Source organism: Globicephala melas, chromosome 7, assembly GCF_963455315.2.
Source record: "Globicephala melas chromosome 7, mGloMel1.2, whole genome shotgun sequence".
In the NCBI taxonomy this organism is placed as follows: domain Eukaryota; kingdom Metazoa; phylum Chordata; class Mammalia; order Artiodactyla; family Delphinidae; genus Globicephala; species Globicephala melas.
In genome coordinates, this window is record NC_083320.1 from 32,667,700 (window position 1) to 32,685,032 (window position 17,333).

At 33.6% G+C, this 17,333-nt stretch overlaps 1 protein-coding gene across 11 annotated transcripts in view; it reads right to left on the reverse strand.

Annotated features, from left to right (window-relative positions):
• CARF (calcium responsive transcription factor) overlaps positions 1-17,333 on the reverse strand; it is an 83,132-nt gene that overhangs the window by 26,802 nt on the left and 38,997 nt on the right. For 7 of the 11 annotated variants that reach the window (XM_060302028.1, XM_060302027.1, XM_060302025.1 and 4 more), the window contains 5 exons: positions 16,791-16,953; positions 15,740-15,803; positions 10,260-10,390; positions 9,503-9,872; positions 2,281-7,466 (listed from right to left, as the gene is read on the reverse strand). In XM_060302028.1, the coding sequence (XP_060158011.1) occupies positions 7,348-7,466; positions 9,503-9,872; positions 10,260-10,390; positions 15,740-15,803; positions 16,791-16,953 (847 nt within the window). In that variant the 3' untranslated portion in view covers positions 2,281-7,347. Of the gene's footprint in view, positions 1-2,280; positions 7,467-9,502; positions 9,873-10,259; positions 10,391-15,739; positions 15,804-16,790; positions 16,954-17,333 lie in introns of those variants that run through there. The other 4 variants (XM_060302031.2, XM_060302032.2, XM_060302029.2 and 1 more) reach the window with 4 other exon arrangements.

Consider the following 17,333-nt stretch of genomic DNA (forward strand, 5'->3'; position numbering starts at 1 on the left):
TAACTGAAACCCAACAATATATAGAACAGGATAAGGCATCCTGATGAATGAGTACAATCTATTCCGGGAATGCAAGGATGCAAGGCTGTTTTGCCCTTTGAAATTCAAAGTCTCTCACCATATTGAGAAACCTAAAAAAGGAAAACCAAATAACCATCTCAATATATCCAGAAAAAGCACTCGATAAAATCAAAATCCGTTCTTAATAAAAACTCTCAGCAAGCTAAGAACATAAGGAATTTCACTCAATTTGATAAAGGACTTATGCAAAAATTATGGTTAACATCACACTTAAAGGTGAAAGATCAGAAACAAAGCAAGGATGTCCACTCTAGTCACTTCCAATTAAAATTGTACTTTAGGTTCTAGCCAGTGTAATAGTTAAGAAAAAGAAATAAAAGGCATCCAGCTTGGAAAGGAAGATATAAAACAGCATGACTGTCTATGTAGAAAATCTGATAGAATCTACCAAAGAGCTATTAGAACTAATATATGAGTTTAGTAAGGTTGCAACATATAAGGTCCATATAAAAAATCGACTGTATTTCTATATACTAATGCAAAAATCAGATGTTGAAATTAAAAATAATACTATTTATAACATCTTAGTGATAAATCTGACAAAAGACATGAGACTTCTACACTGAAAACTCTAATACATTGCAGAGAAAAATTAGAGTCAATATTAAAATTTCGATTACCCCCAAATTGACCTATATATTCTACATAATTCCATCAGATTTTTTGTTTTTTAAGAAATTGACAAGGTGATTCTAAAATTCACATGAAAAACAAAGGACTTTAGAATAGCCAAAACAAAGTTGAAAAAGAAGAATAAGATTCAAGGACTTACACTACCTGACTTCAAGACTTATTAAAAAGCTACAGTAACCAAGACAGTGTATAAAGCTACAGTAACCAAGACAGTGTGATATTCAGTATCAAGATAGAACAGAGTTGTTCAATCCCAGTACTACTCACATTTTAGGCCAGATAATTTTTCATTGTGGGAGCTGTCCTATGTACTCTACGATGCTGAGCAGCATTTCTGGCTTCTATCTACCAGAAACCAGTGGTATCTCCCCTGTTCCGACAACTAAAATTGTCTCTAAACTTTGCCAAATGTACCCTGGAGGCAAAATTGCCCCAGTTGAGACCACTGAGATAGACGACAGATCAATGGACGAGAACAGAATCCAGAAACTGACCCACACATATGTGATGAATGGATTTTTCATCAATGGTATAAATTCAATTCAATGGAGAAAGTATAAATTCTTTCAAAAAATGATGCTGGAACAAACAGATATTCATATGCCAAAAACAGTCAATCTATGCCTTGCCCTACGTATTCAAAAATTAATTCAAAATGGATCATGGATCTAAATGTAAACCTAAAGTTATAAAACTTGCAGAAGAAAACAAGAAAACCTTGGGCTAGGCAAAGATCTCTTTGATACAACATGAAAATATCATCCTTAAAGAAAAAAAGATAAATTAGATGTTATCAAAATTAAGAACTTCTGTCCTTTGAAAGATTCTGTTATGAGAGTGAAAAGATAAGCTACAGATCAGGTGAAAATATTTGTAAATCACATTTCTAATACTGGACTTGTACCTAGAATATACTTTTAAAACCTCTATAATGAGAAAACAACAAATTTAAAAATAGGTGAAAGATTCAAACACTTAAAGAAGAAATACAGATGGCAAATGAAACATGAAAAGATGCTCAACAATACTGGTTATTAGAGAAATGGAAATTGAAACCACAATGAGCTACTACTACACACCTATTATAATACCTAAAATTTAAAAGCCTGTCCAGGGCTTCCCTGGTGGCGCAGTGGTTGAGAGTCCGCCTGCCAATGCAGAGAACACAGGTTCGTGCCCCGGTCCAGGAAGATCCCACATGCCACGGAGCGGCTAGGCCCGTGAGCCATGGCCGATGGGCCTGCGCATCCGGAGTCTGTGCTCCGCAACGGGAGAGGCCACAACAGTGAGAGGCCTGCGTACCGCAAAAAATAAAAAAATAAAAATAAAAAAATAAAAGTCTGTCCATACCAAGTGTTGCCTATTAATATAGAGCACCTGGAACTCTCATATACTGCTGATTGGAATGTAAAATGGTACAATCACTTTGGAAAATCATTTCAGAGTTTCTTAAAAAGTTAAATTTATACCTACCATATGACCCAACCATTCTACTCCTATATTTACCCAAGGGAAATGAAAGCATATGTCCATACAAAGATTTACACAAATGTTCATAGCAGCTTTATTTGTAATAGCCAAGAAACGTAAACAACCCAATGCCCATCAACAGCTGAATGGATAAACAAATTATGGTATATTCATACAATGGAATACTACTCAACAGTAAAAAGGAATGAACTATTCATACATCTTGTGACATAGATGAATCTCAGAATAACTATGCTGAGTGACAGAAGTCAGATTTTAAAAAGGCTCATACTATACAATTTCATTTTTATAAAATTGTAGACATAATAAATTGACCTCTAGTGACAGAAAGCAATTCAGTAGTTGTTTAGGGATGGTGGGGTAAGGGTGGAGGCAGGAAGAAGTGGGAATGGATTACAAAGGGGCACCAGGAATCTTCTGGGGGTGATAGATATGTTCCTTATTTGACTGTGGTGATGGTTCCATAGACATATACATACATCAAAACTTACCAAATTGTATACTATAAATATGTGCAGTTTATTTTATGTCAATTATATACTTAAATAGAGATATTTAAAAATTAAAACTCTGCTGGTATCTAACTCCCATTCTCTCCTCTGGTTTTAGAATTCTTTTGATAATTGAGATATAATTGACATATAACATTTAAGGTGTACAATGTGTTAACTCGATAATTTATATATTGCGATATGATTACCACTGTAGCTTTAGCTAACACCTCTATCATGTCACATAATTATTATTTCTTTTTTGTAGTGAGAACAATTAAGATCTAGTCTCTGAGCAACTTTGATGTTTATAATACAGTATTGTTGACTATAATCACCATGCAGTACATCAGATCTCCAGGAATTATGTATCTACTAGTTGCAGGTTTGTACCATTAAGCAACATCTCCCCTGCACTCTTACACCCATATCACATTCTCAAAGGTTTTCCATATTAATCATACAGTTTATTTTTCTCATGAATCAATTTAGGGTTCATTAACAAATGTGATTTTTTAAAAATTCTGAGTTAATTCCTTAAGTTTTTAGAATTCAGTCGGCAATGGATGTTATATTATTCAGCAACAGAATTCATAGCTAACATGTATGTGGCAAAAGTATACTAGGCTTTGCCATTACCATTATGTTAAATGAGTAGAATTACAGATATTTAGATAAAAATAATACACTATTTAAGATGTCTAAAGCCTAATCAGTTGATGGGGAAGAGACGATGCAGTCCCCCTCTGGAGAGAGAGTAAGATATTCTATGGTCCTGAAAAATAGGTAGAGTGGAATAAAGGGAAAAAAAAGCAAAGAGGGAAAAAATTAACGATTTTGTGACTTTCAAAAGTATGTGACTTTTTAAATCACATACTCCTGTCACTACTCCAAAAATATAAAACTGTACTTGAAGATGTTATAATGCCAAAATATGGGGGGGAAAAAGAATTACTTACACCCTATTAAACACATTGTTTTAAAATGTTGATAGTTGGCTGAGTTGAGAGCACTGAATGCATATATATCCCCAAACATAATGATAACAGGAGTTACTGGTAGTTATGCTTAAAAACATTCAGGTTCCAAATTGAACATAAATCTCTAGCCAAAATTCTCAGGTACTAATGTGTTTATTCAGCATCTTCAAGATGAACAAAATTACCACTATGCTCAGGAAAAGTATAAAAAGGAAACTAACAAGCTTAAGAAAAAAGTAACAGTATTTTTTAATGAAAAAAATTACATTATAACAAGGACAGTAAACATTAAGTTACTATATATATATATATACACACACACACATATACACACATTTTTTAATTTTTTAAAAAACCTGGTACAAAATTAAACTGCATCTTTCTCATATTCACATGATTAAGTATGTATTTTGACAGGATATAAAGATGAAACACAAGCTGGTAGGCCTCAAGATTAGAAACTCTAATGCAGGACCATATCACCAAGACTATTTTCTATCAGTTTTGTGACTTTTAGAAAACATTTACCTTGTATAAGACATAAAGGCTTTTTCTTTTAAGTATGTTAACTGCTTACACAGAAAATCAATATTGAGGGAAGGACCCACCATGCCTGTGTTTATCTATAATTCACTGTAGTATATATAATGTTCACTTGGAGGCTTAGTTATAATGATAACTACAATAAAGAAACAAGCTCAGCTGTAATTATGAATTCTAACTGCTTGTTCTGAACATCCAACTTTCTACTACAGATATTACACCTTGTAATACATGACACAAAAGACCATATGTCAAACTTTGCTGCAGAGCTGTTAGGAGAATGCCAAATACAGATACTGAAAACTTTAGGCGCTGTATTTAATACCCTGTGCATTTTAAAATTAACTGAATATTTAAAAAACGTAAACATACTTTTAAAAAAGCAACGCTAAGCACCTTTAAAATACAATACCAATATACTGTGACTGAACATGCATTTGGAAGACAAATTAATTTTTAAAAATTAATTTAGAAACCATTTTTAAAGAGCTACTCATTAAAATACTTACATGAAAATATTGATAGTTCCAGTTCCTACCTAAAAACCAAAAGAGTATACAATTAGGGATTTAAACCTTCACGCTCTTTTTTTTTTCTTTTTGTTTGTGGGGAAGATTCACTGCAACTTTCTGTCCTCGTAAAAAAAGTATCAGAAGAGGCATTCACATAGAATTAAGTGAGAAATGTTTTTAAACTATGTTTTGTTCTTGACCAAGTGCTAAAGTCTGGATCCTCTGACAGCTCTCATCCTCCTAGGTAACTGACTAGAGTTTGTATCTTAACAAGCATTTCTCCTTAGCAACATCAAAAAGGAATGTCTCCAAAGGAATATAGTTCAATAAACTATAATAAACTATCGTCATTAATGAAAGGTAAAGATCTATTATTTAAAATCTTGAAAAATGTTTCCATAAAAACTAGAAATAACAAATGAAATGAATATTACCCACAATGCAACACTAAACTATAAATTAATTGGGACTTATACCCTTTAAGTACACACAGACTAAGAGAAAACTGGGCTTGAGGTAAGTAAGAGTTGTGGGGTTTTTTTTGCTGTACGCGGGCCTCTCTCACTGTTGTGGCCTCTCCCGTTGCGGAGCACAGGCTCCAGACACGCAGGCTCAGCGGCCATGGCTCACGGGCCCAGCCGCCCCCGCGGCATGTGGGATCTTCCCGGACCAGGGCACGAACCCGTGTCCCCTGCATCGGCAGGTGGACTCTTAACCACTGCGCCACCAGGGAAGCCCAAAAGTTGTGTTTAACTTAGCATAACATAGATTTGGCAGCCTGCCTCTATAAATGCTGACATCAAGTATTTTCAATTCTTAGGAAAAATAAAAGCAATTCTTATTAAAAAATTATATATGTAACTGAATATTAACTTTGCATTAAATATAGGTATAAATAACTTTTATGTTAAATAGGGTATAAATATAAAGAGCAAGGAATTTTATAATTCCATCTGCTTCTAACATAACAGTGCTTTATACTTAGATACATGTTGTGTACCTGAAACAATTAAAGTGAATTAAGAATGGGAGATTGAACTTAGAAAAGCCAAAAAGACTCATATTTATATGAAGTATTAAGGTTAAATTTCATATTCTGCATGCTTTGAATATTAAACATTAATATCCATTGGAAATGCTTATTACTTTTAAATAAAAATTTAAATATACCCACAAATGATCTCTGGGGGAAAAAAAGGCTTTAGGTTGATTTCTTGACAGCTATAATTGACATTTCCAGTTCGCCAGCCTTATAGAAACAAGTAGCTTATAATGAATATACTGATTAGTACTTATTCAGTATTTGAAGTAAATATACTTACAAAAAGACTCATATTCATGTAAAGTATTAAGGCTGAATTTCATATTATATTCTGTATGCTTTGAATATTAAACATTAAAATCCATTTGAAATTCTTATTTTTAAATAAAAATTTAAATAAACCCACACATGGTCTCTACAGGGAAAAAAAGCCTTTAGGTGATTTCTTGACAGTTATAATTGACATTTCTAGGTTACCAACCTTCTGGAAAAGAGAAGCTTATAATGAATATACTGATTAGTACTTGTTCAGTATTTGAAGTAAATATGCTTATTTAACAAGCAAATATAACACACCAGTTGTTTTAAAGTTTTAAATATGAACTAAAGTTTCAACTACAAATCTTTACCTTTAAATACTATAAATTTTAATACCATCAATTCATTAAGAACTCTGGCACAGAAAAATAAATACAACTCAAATTCTTTTCTAACCAGAGCTGAATCTTCAATACAAAATAGGGGGAAAAAAAAAGAGAAAAATCTTCTGCTGATATCAAAAAGTTCCCCTAATTATCTGTTAACACCAGGGAATTCTATTATTCTTTCTGAATTCTCTCAATTTCTACATTTTTCAACCCATAAGTAGTATTTTAACTACAATACTGTATAAATCCATGCAAAAAACATTTATTTCTCTTGCTTATCTGATTCAAGTTAAAACTCTCAGTACTTACCAAGACACTGTAAATTTCTACTAGATGACCATTGGTATACTACTGGTTTGTAGTTTTAAGTATAAAAATTAGAATGGAAGAAGCTAAAATGCAACCACATAGTTTTCACAGATGTGAATGTTGGGCTTCATGTTATGATGTAAAATCTGTTGTTTTTCTTTCCAAATGAGACAGACCTCAGATATTCTCTCGTCTGCCAATTTAAAAATTTTCTTCACAACTTTAAAGAGGGAATAACTCTTTCAGAACTCAAAAAAATTCACCACACACACACACACAAACTCACATACTTTTTTTGTTGTTCTTTTTTAAGAACCAAAATTAATATCTAATTTCCAGAGGATGAATTAGATATGTGGATACGTTCAGATGACCTTTTGAAATACTGGCCTTATCAGATAATCAAAAACCATAAGAATTATACAAAATAAGAGGAATAAAATATCTCTTAAGGTAAAAATAGGGAGTTAGCAACAAATATGTCAGTTTTAAATTAAAGCTGCTCATTAAACCAGTCTTCAGTCCACTTATCACAATGCTGCGCTTTGATAATATTCACCTTCTTTTTTATGACATCATAAGTCACCAGAGTTGTAAATTCTGAAAAGCTTCAATAATTTATGTAGCAGACAATTTCTTACAGTCCAATTTTTTTTTTGCTTCCATAGATAATGCTGGTTCTTTGGGTTCTTGCTTAACTTGGTTCACAGAAATGGTACCTTCTGGACTTTCTTCAACTTTAAAACCGAACATAAAAGAAAAAATCCTAAGGGTTAATATAATTTATAATACTGGAATCTTTAGAATTATATGAATTTAGAAGCAAGGCAAAAAAAAAACAACAGTAGTTTGGAAAAAGAATCAAGTAATTTAGAAAATCAGTTGGTGTATTTGAGAACTCAATGCTTCTGACATCTTAACGGTCATTCATATTAAATTCCTTCAGTACGGAAAAAAAAGAGACCAAGAAAACTGCAAAGTTACACTCTTCAAAAGATTCTTTGACCAAAAATCAGTCCATAATTTGATAAAATTATGAGGAATATCTCATATTTAAACTCAACTGTCTTTAAAAATATGTGTGACTAAAAGTCAGGAAGCCTCTCATTATTTGAAAATGATTTTTTTTTTTACAAACAGCAAACATATACTACAAATCCACTGATGTGTTACCATTCTCATATGGTCTCCATACTCACTCAATGTTGTCTCCCTAAAGAAACCACACTACTTAAATACTTCAGAAAAAATATGCAACATCTTAAATGATAGCTCTGACTTAGCTGCACGAGCTATGTGTTTGCTTATGTGAAACATTTCAGAATGTACTACCATTCTAATTTCAAAGTACTTATGACCAAATTAATGTAAATGTAGCAAACCAGCAACACTACTGTGATCTGGCAGGTGGGATACCTAAGATAAAATCTTTCTCTTTCTCAGGAATATCAGTTTTTCAGTTGCTATGGGGAACCAAGGTCAAGGGGACTATACTTGCTCAGAAAAGTGTGTTGAACACACCTAATGCTTGTCACATACAGGTGTGTTAGAGTTTAGCCTACACCATATCGAGAAAACCAGTAGAGGATGGATTTGAGTGATCCTGAGAATTCATATTTAGGTGAACTAGTCCCTAAAATCATGATCTAACTTGATAGATCACGCAAGTTCAGATCCAAAGAGGGTCTCCTTTAAGGCAATCTGAATTACAGCTCCCAGAAATCCTTGGCACAATGGAGGGACGAGAGATCTTAGAACTGGAAGAAGTTTTGGAGGCAGACAGATCCGGGTTTAAATGCCCTCTCTGTCACTTACTAGATGTGATTTTTTAGGCAATTACTTAACCTCCCAGAGCCTTGGTCTCCTCATCTGTAGAATGGGGACAATACTAGCTATTTCATGGGGTAGTTGTGAGGATTAGTTCATGTATATTCCTTTTCTCTCTCTTCTTCTAAAGTTCCTAAAGACAACTGCCACAGCCCTCTGGAGAAATTTTCTTAAAAGTATGCTTCCTATAAATTTAAAAGCCAATGATTTTTTTCTGGAAGGCACTATCTCACACATGGAGGGAAAAATATATGTTCTAAGGATAATTTCTATGAAGACTTTTGTTCTTCAAAGCAAACTGCAGATCTTTTCCCACAAAAACGCCCAATCCAGAACAATTTGTGTGAAAAGAAATGGCATAGGTCAAGTAGCAGTTAACAGAATTTATTACTATGTTGACTGGGTTCATTCTAAAGTGAAGGCAACAAAGTCTTGGATTAAAACCAAGTCCCCAAGTCTTACTAGTTCTCTTTCAATTTCTATAGAACTCAACATTTAAGTCTATAACTCAAAATCCTCCTTTTAACCTTTACATCTGCCAACTTCATCCCATTTTTCTTTGTGTGTGTGTATCAATTTTTCCATAATAACCTTTACACTAAATAGTTTTCCTTTTAGAGTTTCTCTAATATTTTTTTCATGCATTCAAAAATGACCTTCCTAAAAAAAAAAAAAAATGACCTTCCTGATTTCACCTCACCACAGATTTTCCATGTAAAACTAGGTAATTAGGGAATGAATAATTTTGATAAAGAAAAACACTAAAATGTTTAAAAGTTATTAAATTCATGGTCACCAAATTTCTTCCCTTTTTCTCCTGGTTTTACTTGATTTATTAATATATTATAAACCCATTGAGTAGAAATGACAGTTTTTTTTCTCTAGTGTAATAGTAATGATAGTCCATAAAGGTTAAAAAAAATAAAATCATATGATTTTAACTTACTAAGAGCTGGGTGGCTGTCTATAATCTGTATTGGAATGGTCTGAACATTTCCCAGCAGAATCCGATGAACATTTCCTTCCAGATTCTCTGTATCCTCAACATCTCCAACTTCCACCAGCTGATCCACTGCAACCAGATTTTGATCGGGTCCTGGAAGGTTACCCATGGTAGAGGAAATACTATTGTTTTGGGTTAGGCATGTATCTGTTTGAAGGCAATGAGTTTGGCCAAGCAGCAGAGAATTATTATTCATTACAGCACTTCCTACTGAATCCAGAAGTCTTGAAGGACTGGAGGAGGGGTGATTATTTACTGATATCAGAGCTGGTGATCCATCAGAAGATGTGAATCTTGGTTGCAACTGCAAACCCTTTTGAACCGAAAAGAGTTACATCAAAATGTTTGAATTTACTATGTATGTTTTTCTTATCAAATATATTACTCTTTTGACACAAAATTGGAATAAAAGCTAAGAGTATAGCTAATAACAAATATTAAGTGAGGACAGAAACAAGAACCAAAGGAAAATTAGTACAACTAATTTTATCGCATGCATAGTCAATTCAAACTTTTCCAAAACATATTGTTTGAATTATCATCTTAAATCAAGAAACAAAAAAGTCAGAAAATTAATGATGAAAACATCTTTGATCATCTTTATAATTCTATAACAATTCTGTTAAATCCCTAAGAAAAGAGGGAAGATTGAGGAAGAACGATAAGGGCCCCAAATTTGGCTATTACACTGGATACTTACCTGTAGTTGTGTGAATATTTTTGGCTGAAATGAAGAAAGTGAGGAGAGCAAGTGCGCTGGCTCTGGAGACAAAGAACCCCTTGTCTGATTTGTTTCCACTTTACTGGAAATTGCTTCTCCTTGTGAATTTCCTAAATTATATAAAAAATAAACTATTAAAACAAAGTAATTTTTATGGCTTCTAGGATATACTTTATTACAATCCTTACTATCAGAAATGGAATAGGAAATAAGGTCAAAGGTTTGAAACGGACTTTAAGAAGTTATCTAGTCTACTATTTCCAGAACCTGGTAGATCATCAGAATCACTAAACTTTAAAAAATAAGTTCCTAGATTCAACCTCCAGTAATTTTAATTCAGTATATCTAGGAAGGGATGTAAGAAGCTATTTTTTTCCTTAAAAGATTCTATACCTGTAGTTCTAATCTAGTCCATTTTTTTCATGCTATAATGCTGGACCTAAGCTTCTCCAGATGTGGAACACCTATTGAATATCTCAGTTACAAAGACCAAACTTAACTCATCTTTGATAACCCTAGTGCCTAGGACAATGCCTGGCATAAAGCAGGTCTTCAATAATAATAGTACTAAATTTCTTTCAATAACTCATTTTTGAATAAATGAAGAAGAGCAAAAATTTTTCTTTTCTAAATATCTCAATTTTAAAGTAATTGCCCTTTGGGAATTTGAGTCCTTCTCATGTAATTCTTATATGTTAACCCAAATATATTCATCTCTTTGAGGTAATCAAAAACCAATTAAAACCAATCATCAACAACTATTTATTGCTCCCATACTGCATATCGCATCCGTGTAACCGAGTAATTTTAAAAAATGGTCCTGGTGTCAGACAACGATGGATTTAAGTGCTGGCTTTTCTCTGTAGCCTTCAACATTCTATTTAACTCAGTTTCTAAACTTCAGTTTCCTCATGTGTAAAATCAGGATAATAAGAGAATTTTCCTCAAAGGATTAACAGTACTCTTTTCTTGGCTGCTTCATTTCTAACTGTCCCACCTCACTATGCTGCAGTTACCTGCTACTATGATTATACCTGGGACTATTATTCCACATGTAAAATCTCTAATTCAAACATCCCATTCTCTGATCACAACCTCTATTCTTCCAGGGATTTTGCTCAGGTACTCTACTACAATTCTGCTTCAACTTCACGTGAACCTCCAGTTAACTAATTCCTCAGTTTTCTTCAGATCCATCACTGTCTTCCTTAATAAAATTCTCTCCCCATCCAGCTTAGAGTCCTGGGCTTATAATTTTAGTCACTCTCTTGCAAATACCTTAAACTCCCTTTCCTCTCTGTCCTTGGGTCATAACGCCCTGGTAAAATCCTAATTCTGGATGAAAATGGCTTCCAGGGCCTATACATGTAAAGCTGAATGTCACTGAAGAAGAAATTCGCTGTCACTACTAATACCAATTCATGATCATCAGCCTCAATAGGACCTTCATGTATATGACAATCTTACAATGTTTCTCTCACTCTATATCAGGGATGATATTAAATCTCCATTTTCCTCAAATCTTGGTCACCCTTCCTGTGATCTTTTCTCATTCTTAACACTTACTTAAAGAGAAAAGAGAAGCTATCAGATAGAAATGTACTCAACTTCCCATCACCAAACCTATCAAGTACCTTCATCTTCATCTATCTCTTCAGGTCTCTCCTTTCCTAACATACCTTCCCTCAACCCCATACCCACTTCATAGCAAACTTTTTGAAGTGGTCCACACTGTCTCTGCTTCTTTATTCATCTCCCATTCACTCTTCAGCCACGCCAATATGGGTTCCTTCCAATCCACCTCATTGAAATGATTGGTACTCACACTTTTCCAAACTTGATCACAGGATCTTTTTCTCTCCCCTGCTACCAATACCCAACTCTTATGCCAGGATTGCTGAGCTCAGTAAATGCCACTGTCAGTCAGTTGCTCATGGAAGAAACTCAGGAGTCATCCCAGATCATTCCCACTCTTTTACCTCCTACACCTGTTCAATCAATAACCAAGGCCCTCGAATTCAATTTTTTAAATAACTCTTAAATCTGCCTAATTCTAGTATAAATGTCACCAACCGTAATCTATACCACTATCACCTTTCACTTGGACTGCTGAAAGGGCCTCCTAAAACTGTTTTGTTGAATCAGTTTTATCTCTAAGCATTGTCTATACTTTACACTAGCTTTCTTAAGTTCCTTGGACACAGCAAGCACTTTCTTGCTCAGCCTTCAAACATGCTATTCCTTTGATTGGCAAATTCCTATTCATTCTTCAGTTCTCAGTCTAGAGAATAGGGAAGGGACACTTGAGAAAGTAACTTTTAAACTAAGTTGCATGTCTCTATCACCATTCCCATACAATTTGGCACAATTCTCTCATGGCACAATTCATAAAGGTAATTCATTAGAATATACTGTAGTGCCTTTTTCTCTTGCTAAACTTTAAATTCAATGAAGCAAGAAACTTACTTTTTTTTTAGGCTCAGCATTTATCACACTGAGTTAATATACACAGAACAAATGAATAATTCTAAAGACTTTGTGAATTTTTTTTTATGTTACAGTGAAGGTACTATGATTTTAATTAATTACATATTAAATGTTAAAAAAATGGAACTGAGGAGGGAATTCCTTATTTATAATAAAAGGTCAGTTACCAAAAATTCTATTTTTTTTTTTTTAACATCTTTATTGGAGTATAATTGCTTTACAATGGTGTTAGTTTCTGCTTTATAACAAAGTGAATCAGTTATACCTATACATCTGTTCCCATATCTCTTCCCTCTTGCGTCTCCCTCCCTCCCACTCTCCCTATCCCACCCCTCTAGGTGGTCACAAAGCACCGAGCTGATCTCCCTGTGCTATGCGGCTGCTTCCCACTAGCTAGCTACTTTACATTTAGTAGTGTATATATGTCCATGTCACTCTCTCACTTTGTCACAGCTTACCCTTCCCCCTTCCCATATCCTCAAGTCCGTTCTCTAGTAGGTCTGTGTCTTTATTCCCATCTTACCCCTAGGTTCTTCATGACTTTTTTTTTTCCCTTAGATTCCATATATATGTGTTAGCATATGGTATTTGTTTTTCTCTTTCTGACTTACTTCACTCTGTATGACAGACTCTAGGTCCATCCACCTCACTACAAATAACTCAATTTCATTTCTTTTTACGGCTGAGTAGTATTCCATTGTATACATGTGCCACATCTTCTTTATCCATTCATGCGATGATGGACACTTAGGTTGCTTCCATCTCCTGGCTATTGTAAATAGAGCTGCAATGAACATTTTGGTACATGACTCTTTTTGAATTATGGTTTTCTCAGGGTATATGCCCAGTAGTGGGATTGCTGGGTCCTATGGTAGTTCTATTTGTAGTTTTTTAAGGAACCTCCATACTGTTCTCCATAGTGGCTGTACCAATTCACATTCCCACCAGCAGTGCAAGAGTGTTCCCTTCTCTCCACACCCTCTCCAGCATTTATTGTTTCTAGATTTTTTGATGATGGCCATTCTGATCGGTGTGAGATGATATCTCATTGTACTTTTGATTTGCATTTCTCTAATGATTAATGATGTTGAGCATTCTTTCATGTGTTTGTTGGCAATCTGTATATCTTCTTTGGAGAAATGTCTATTTAGGTCTTCTGTCCATTTTTAGATTGGGTTGTTTGTTCTTTGGTTATTGAGCTGCATGAGCTGCTTGTATATTTTGGAGATGAATCCTTTGTCAGTTGCTTCATTTGCAAATATTTTCTCCCATTCTGAGGGTAGTCTTTTGGTCTTGTTTATGGTTTCCTTTGCTGTGCAAAAGCTTTTAAGTTTCATTAGGTCCCTATTGTTTATTTTTGTTTTTATTTCCATTTCTGTAGGAGGTGGGTCAAAAAGGATCTTGCTGTGATTTATGTCATAGAGTGTTCTTCCTATGTTTTCCTCTAAGAGTTTGATAGTTTCTGGCCTTACATTTAGGTCTTTAATCCATTTTGAGTTTATTTTTGTGTATGGTGTTAGGGAGTGTTCTAATCTCATACTTTTACATATACCTGTCCAGTTTTCCCAGCACCACTTACTGAAGAGCCTGCCCCTTCTCCACTGTACATTCCTGCCTCCTTTATCAAAGATAAGGTGACCATATGTGTGTGGATTCATCTCTGGGCTTTCTATCCTGTTCCACTGATCTATATTTCTGTTTTTGTGCCAGTACCATACTGTCTTGATTACTGTAGCTTTGTAGTATAGTCTAAAGTCAGGGAGCCTGATTCCTCCAGCTCCGTTTTTCATTCTCATTGTTGCTTTGAATATTTGGGGTCTTTTGTGTTTCCATACAAATTGTGAAATTTTTTGTTCTATTTCTGTGAAAAATGCCAGTGGTTGTTTGATAGGGATTGCATTGAATCTGTAGATTGCTTTGGGTAGTAGAGTCATTTTCACAATGTTGATTCTTCCAATCCAAGAACATGGTATATCTCTCCATCTATTTGTATCATCTTTAATTTCTTTTATCAGTGTCTCATAATTTTCTGCATACAGGTCTTTTGTCTCCTTAGGTAGGTTTATTCCTAGATATTTTATTCTTTTTGTTGCAATGGTAAATGGGAGTGTTTTCTTAATTTCACTTTCAGATTTTCATCATTAGTGTATAGGAATGCCAGAGATATCTGTGCATTAGCTTTGTATCCTGCTACTTTACCAAATTCATTGATTAGCTCTAGTAGTTTTCTGGTAGCATCTTTAGGATTCTCTATGTATAGTATCATGTCATCTGCATTTGTGAGTTATTTTATAGGCAAAGAGACTCTTAAAGGTTAATAAGCCAAAGAATAAAAAAAAATTGTACTGTATATAATTATTAATTTATCCTAAAGCATCTATTTAGGTGTTAACTTTTTAGAAGCCATTATGCTAAGAACTAGGTATATTAATTTGAATAAAATATGATTCTCAAATCATAATGAAAGATACATATGCATAAACCAAGGATACCATGTTAAATGCAGAGATAAATACAAAAGAGTGAATATCCATCTGTACATAGGGGGTGAAGTTAAGAGAGCATTTAAAGCCAAAGAGATTGCTATGTGAGTAATGAGAGGAGTTCACCATACAGAAGAGGAGAAAAGACATTTCTAGAAGAGACATTTCTAGACAAAGACATTTCTAGAAGAGAGAACAAAAAGGTTGAAATAAGCTTGGAATATTGAGAGAGCAAAGGAGTAAGAACATATGAGAAAAAACAAACCATACAAAAAAAACCATACCAAAAAAAAAGGAAAGCTGATTATATAGGAGGAAATTTAAATAGCTGGAAGTATTTTCATAAATCCTAACATAGTTGCTCTTGCCTCTTTGGGACATGGTTTCCTTATCCATAAATTAGATGAGATAAATTAGATAACATCTTAAATGTCTTCCAATTTTAACACTGTTTGATTTTATATCTTAAAAGTATTCAAGATAACCTACCTTCTGCAAGTGTAACTGTCACAGTCTCTCTGAGAATATTCCCACTACCTGTAGTCCATTGAAGCTGAAATGGGAACATTTACTTCAGTAAAAAGAACAAAGCATTTATTCTGAAAACTATTTTAAAACAGCAATGCAACTGTCATATCTTATTCAGTCATAGTATAAATGTGCTTTATTCTGTAATTACTCTCTTTATTTGTTCACATTCTCAAAGTATTAAGTATATTTAACTATGCAAATAAATTAGCTTCCTAAGGTCAGATAGCAAGAATTTGGATAGCAAGTGTAGATGGCAAAGACTACTGCTAACTAAATCTGTTTTAGTTCCTGAATTTTGGATAGTGAATAACTAAGAGTTTTGGACAGAAAAGAATAGTAGCTCTAGCTTACAAAAGTCTCAATCTATTCAGTTACTGAATTTAGAGAGTAAAAATGTATAGAGAAAAGAATATTGCTACTTGAGATTTTAATGCCAAAATCACTGCTTGTATTACAATTAGCAGTTCCTGGGTAACTACATTAATCTCTTCAGATTAGGCAAAATTTTCATAGAAATGGCCACCTTTCTGGAGAAAGCTACAGTATCACAATGTGAGGTAAACTTTATATCCATAGACAGCATATAGAACCAACATCATCACTTTGTGTATTCAACTCTGAACTATTCTATTTAAACTTGCTTCTATTGAAATTTTAAAAAGAGGTGGAGATATACACAGTATGTACTCAATAAATATCTGTTAAATGAATAAGATATACTTTTTACAGAGATAATATGTGTTGATTTTTAAGTGAAGATTACTATTGTTATTATAGTCAGGGTTGGAAATTCGCTGATATTTCTTCTTGTGAGAGTAATAAAAAATATTTTAGTCAAATCATTATCTGAGAGTTCATAGTGTTCACATTTTGAGAAAAAGATACTACCATTTTTCCTTATATCACAGTTATAAGGAAATAAGTTATAAGTTATATGGCCTAATAGCAATCATGCATCAGCTGAGAAGGATTGTTGTAATAAAACAAGGAATTACAGTTGTAATCATACCGTTGCTGGAATAATCTCTGAGTTATATACATTATCTCCATTTCTCAAGGATTTCTGTACCTCATGGATGTGATTTTTTATATCATTTACAGTTGGAAAAAAGGATAAATTATGTCTTTCAGGTATCTCATCAGGTTTGAACAGTTCCCTTTCCACAAATTTTCTATGGAGAATATAAAATAGAATAAAAACATAAACAATCTAGCAATCTAATTCAGCTCAAATGACAGAGTTCTCTTTTAGTATAAACTTCTAAGTATGGTTTACAGCTTTATAAGTAATTTATATTTTTCCACTTTTTTCCCATACATTAAGTCATGGAATTCATGCAGATTAAAGAAATGTAATATTTTCATTGGTTAAACACCTATATATCTTAGAATGAGCTTTGATATTTTTATGAATTTAACGAAATCACTATTTTCAATTTAAATATAATATGTTTTTGAATGCCAGGCACTGCACTGAACACTTCACATCTAGTATCTCCTTTAACCCACACTATAATCCTGTGAGGTAGGTATAATTATCATTCCTACTTTA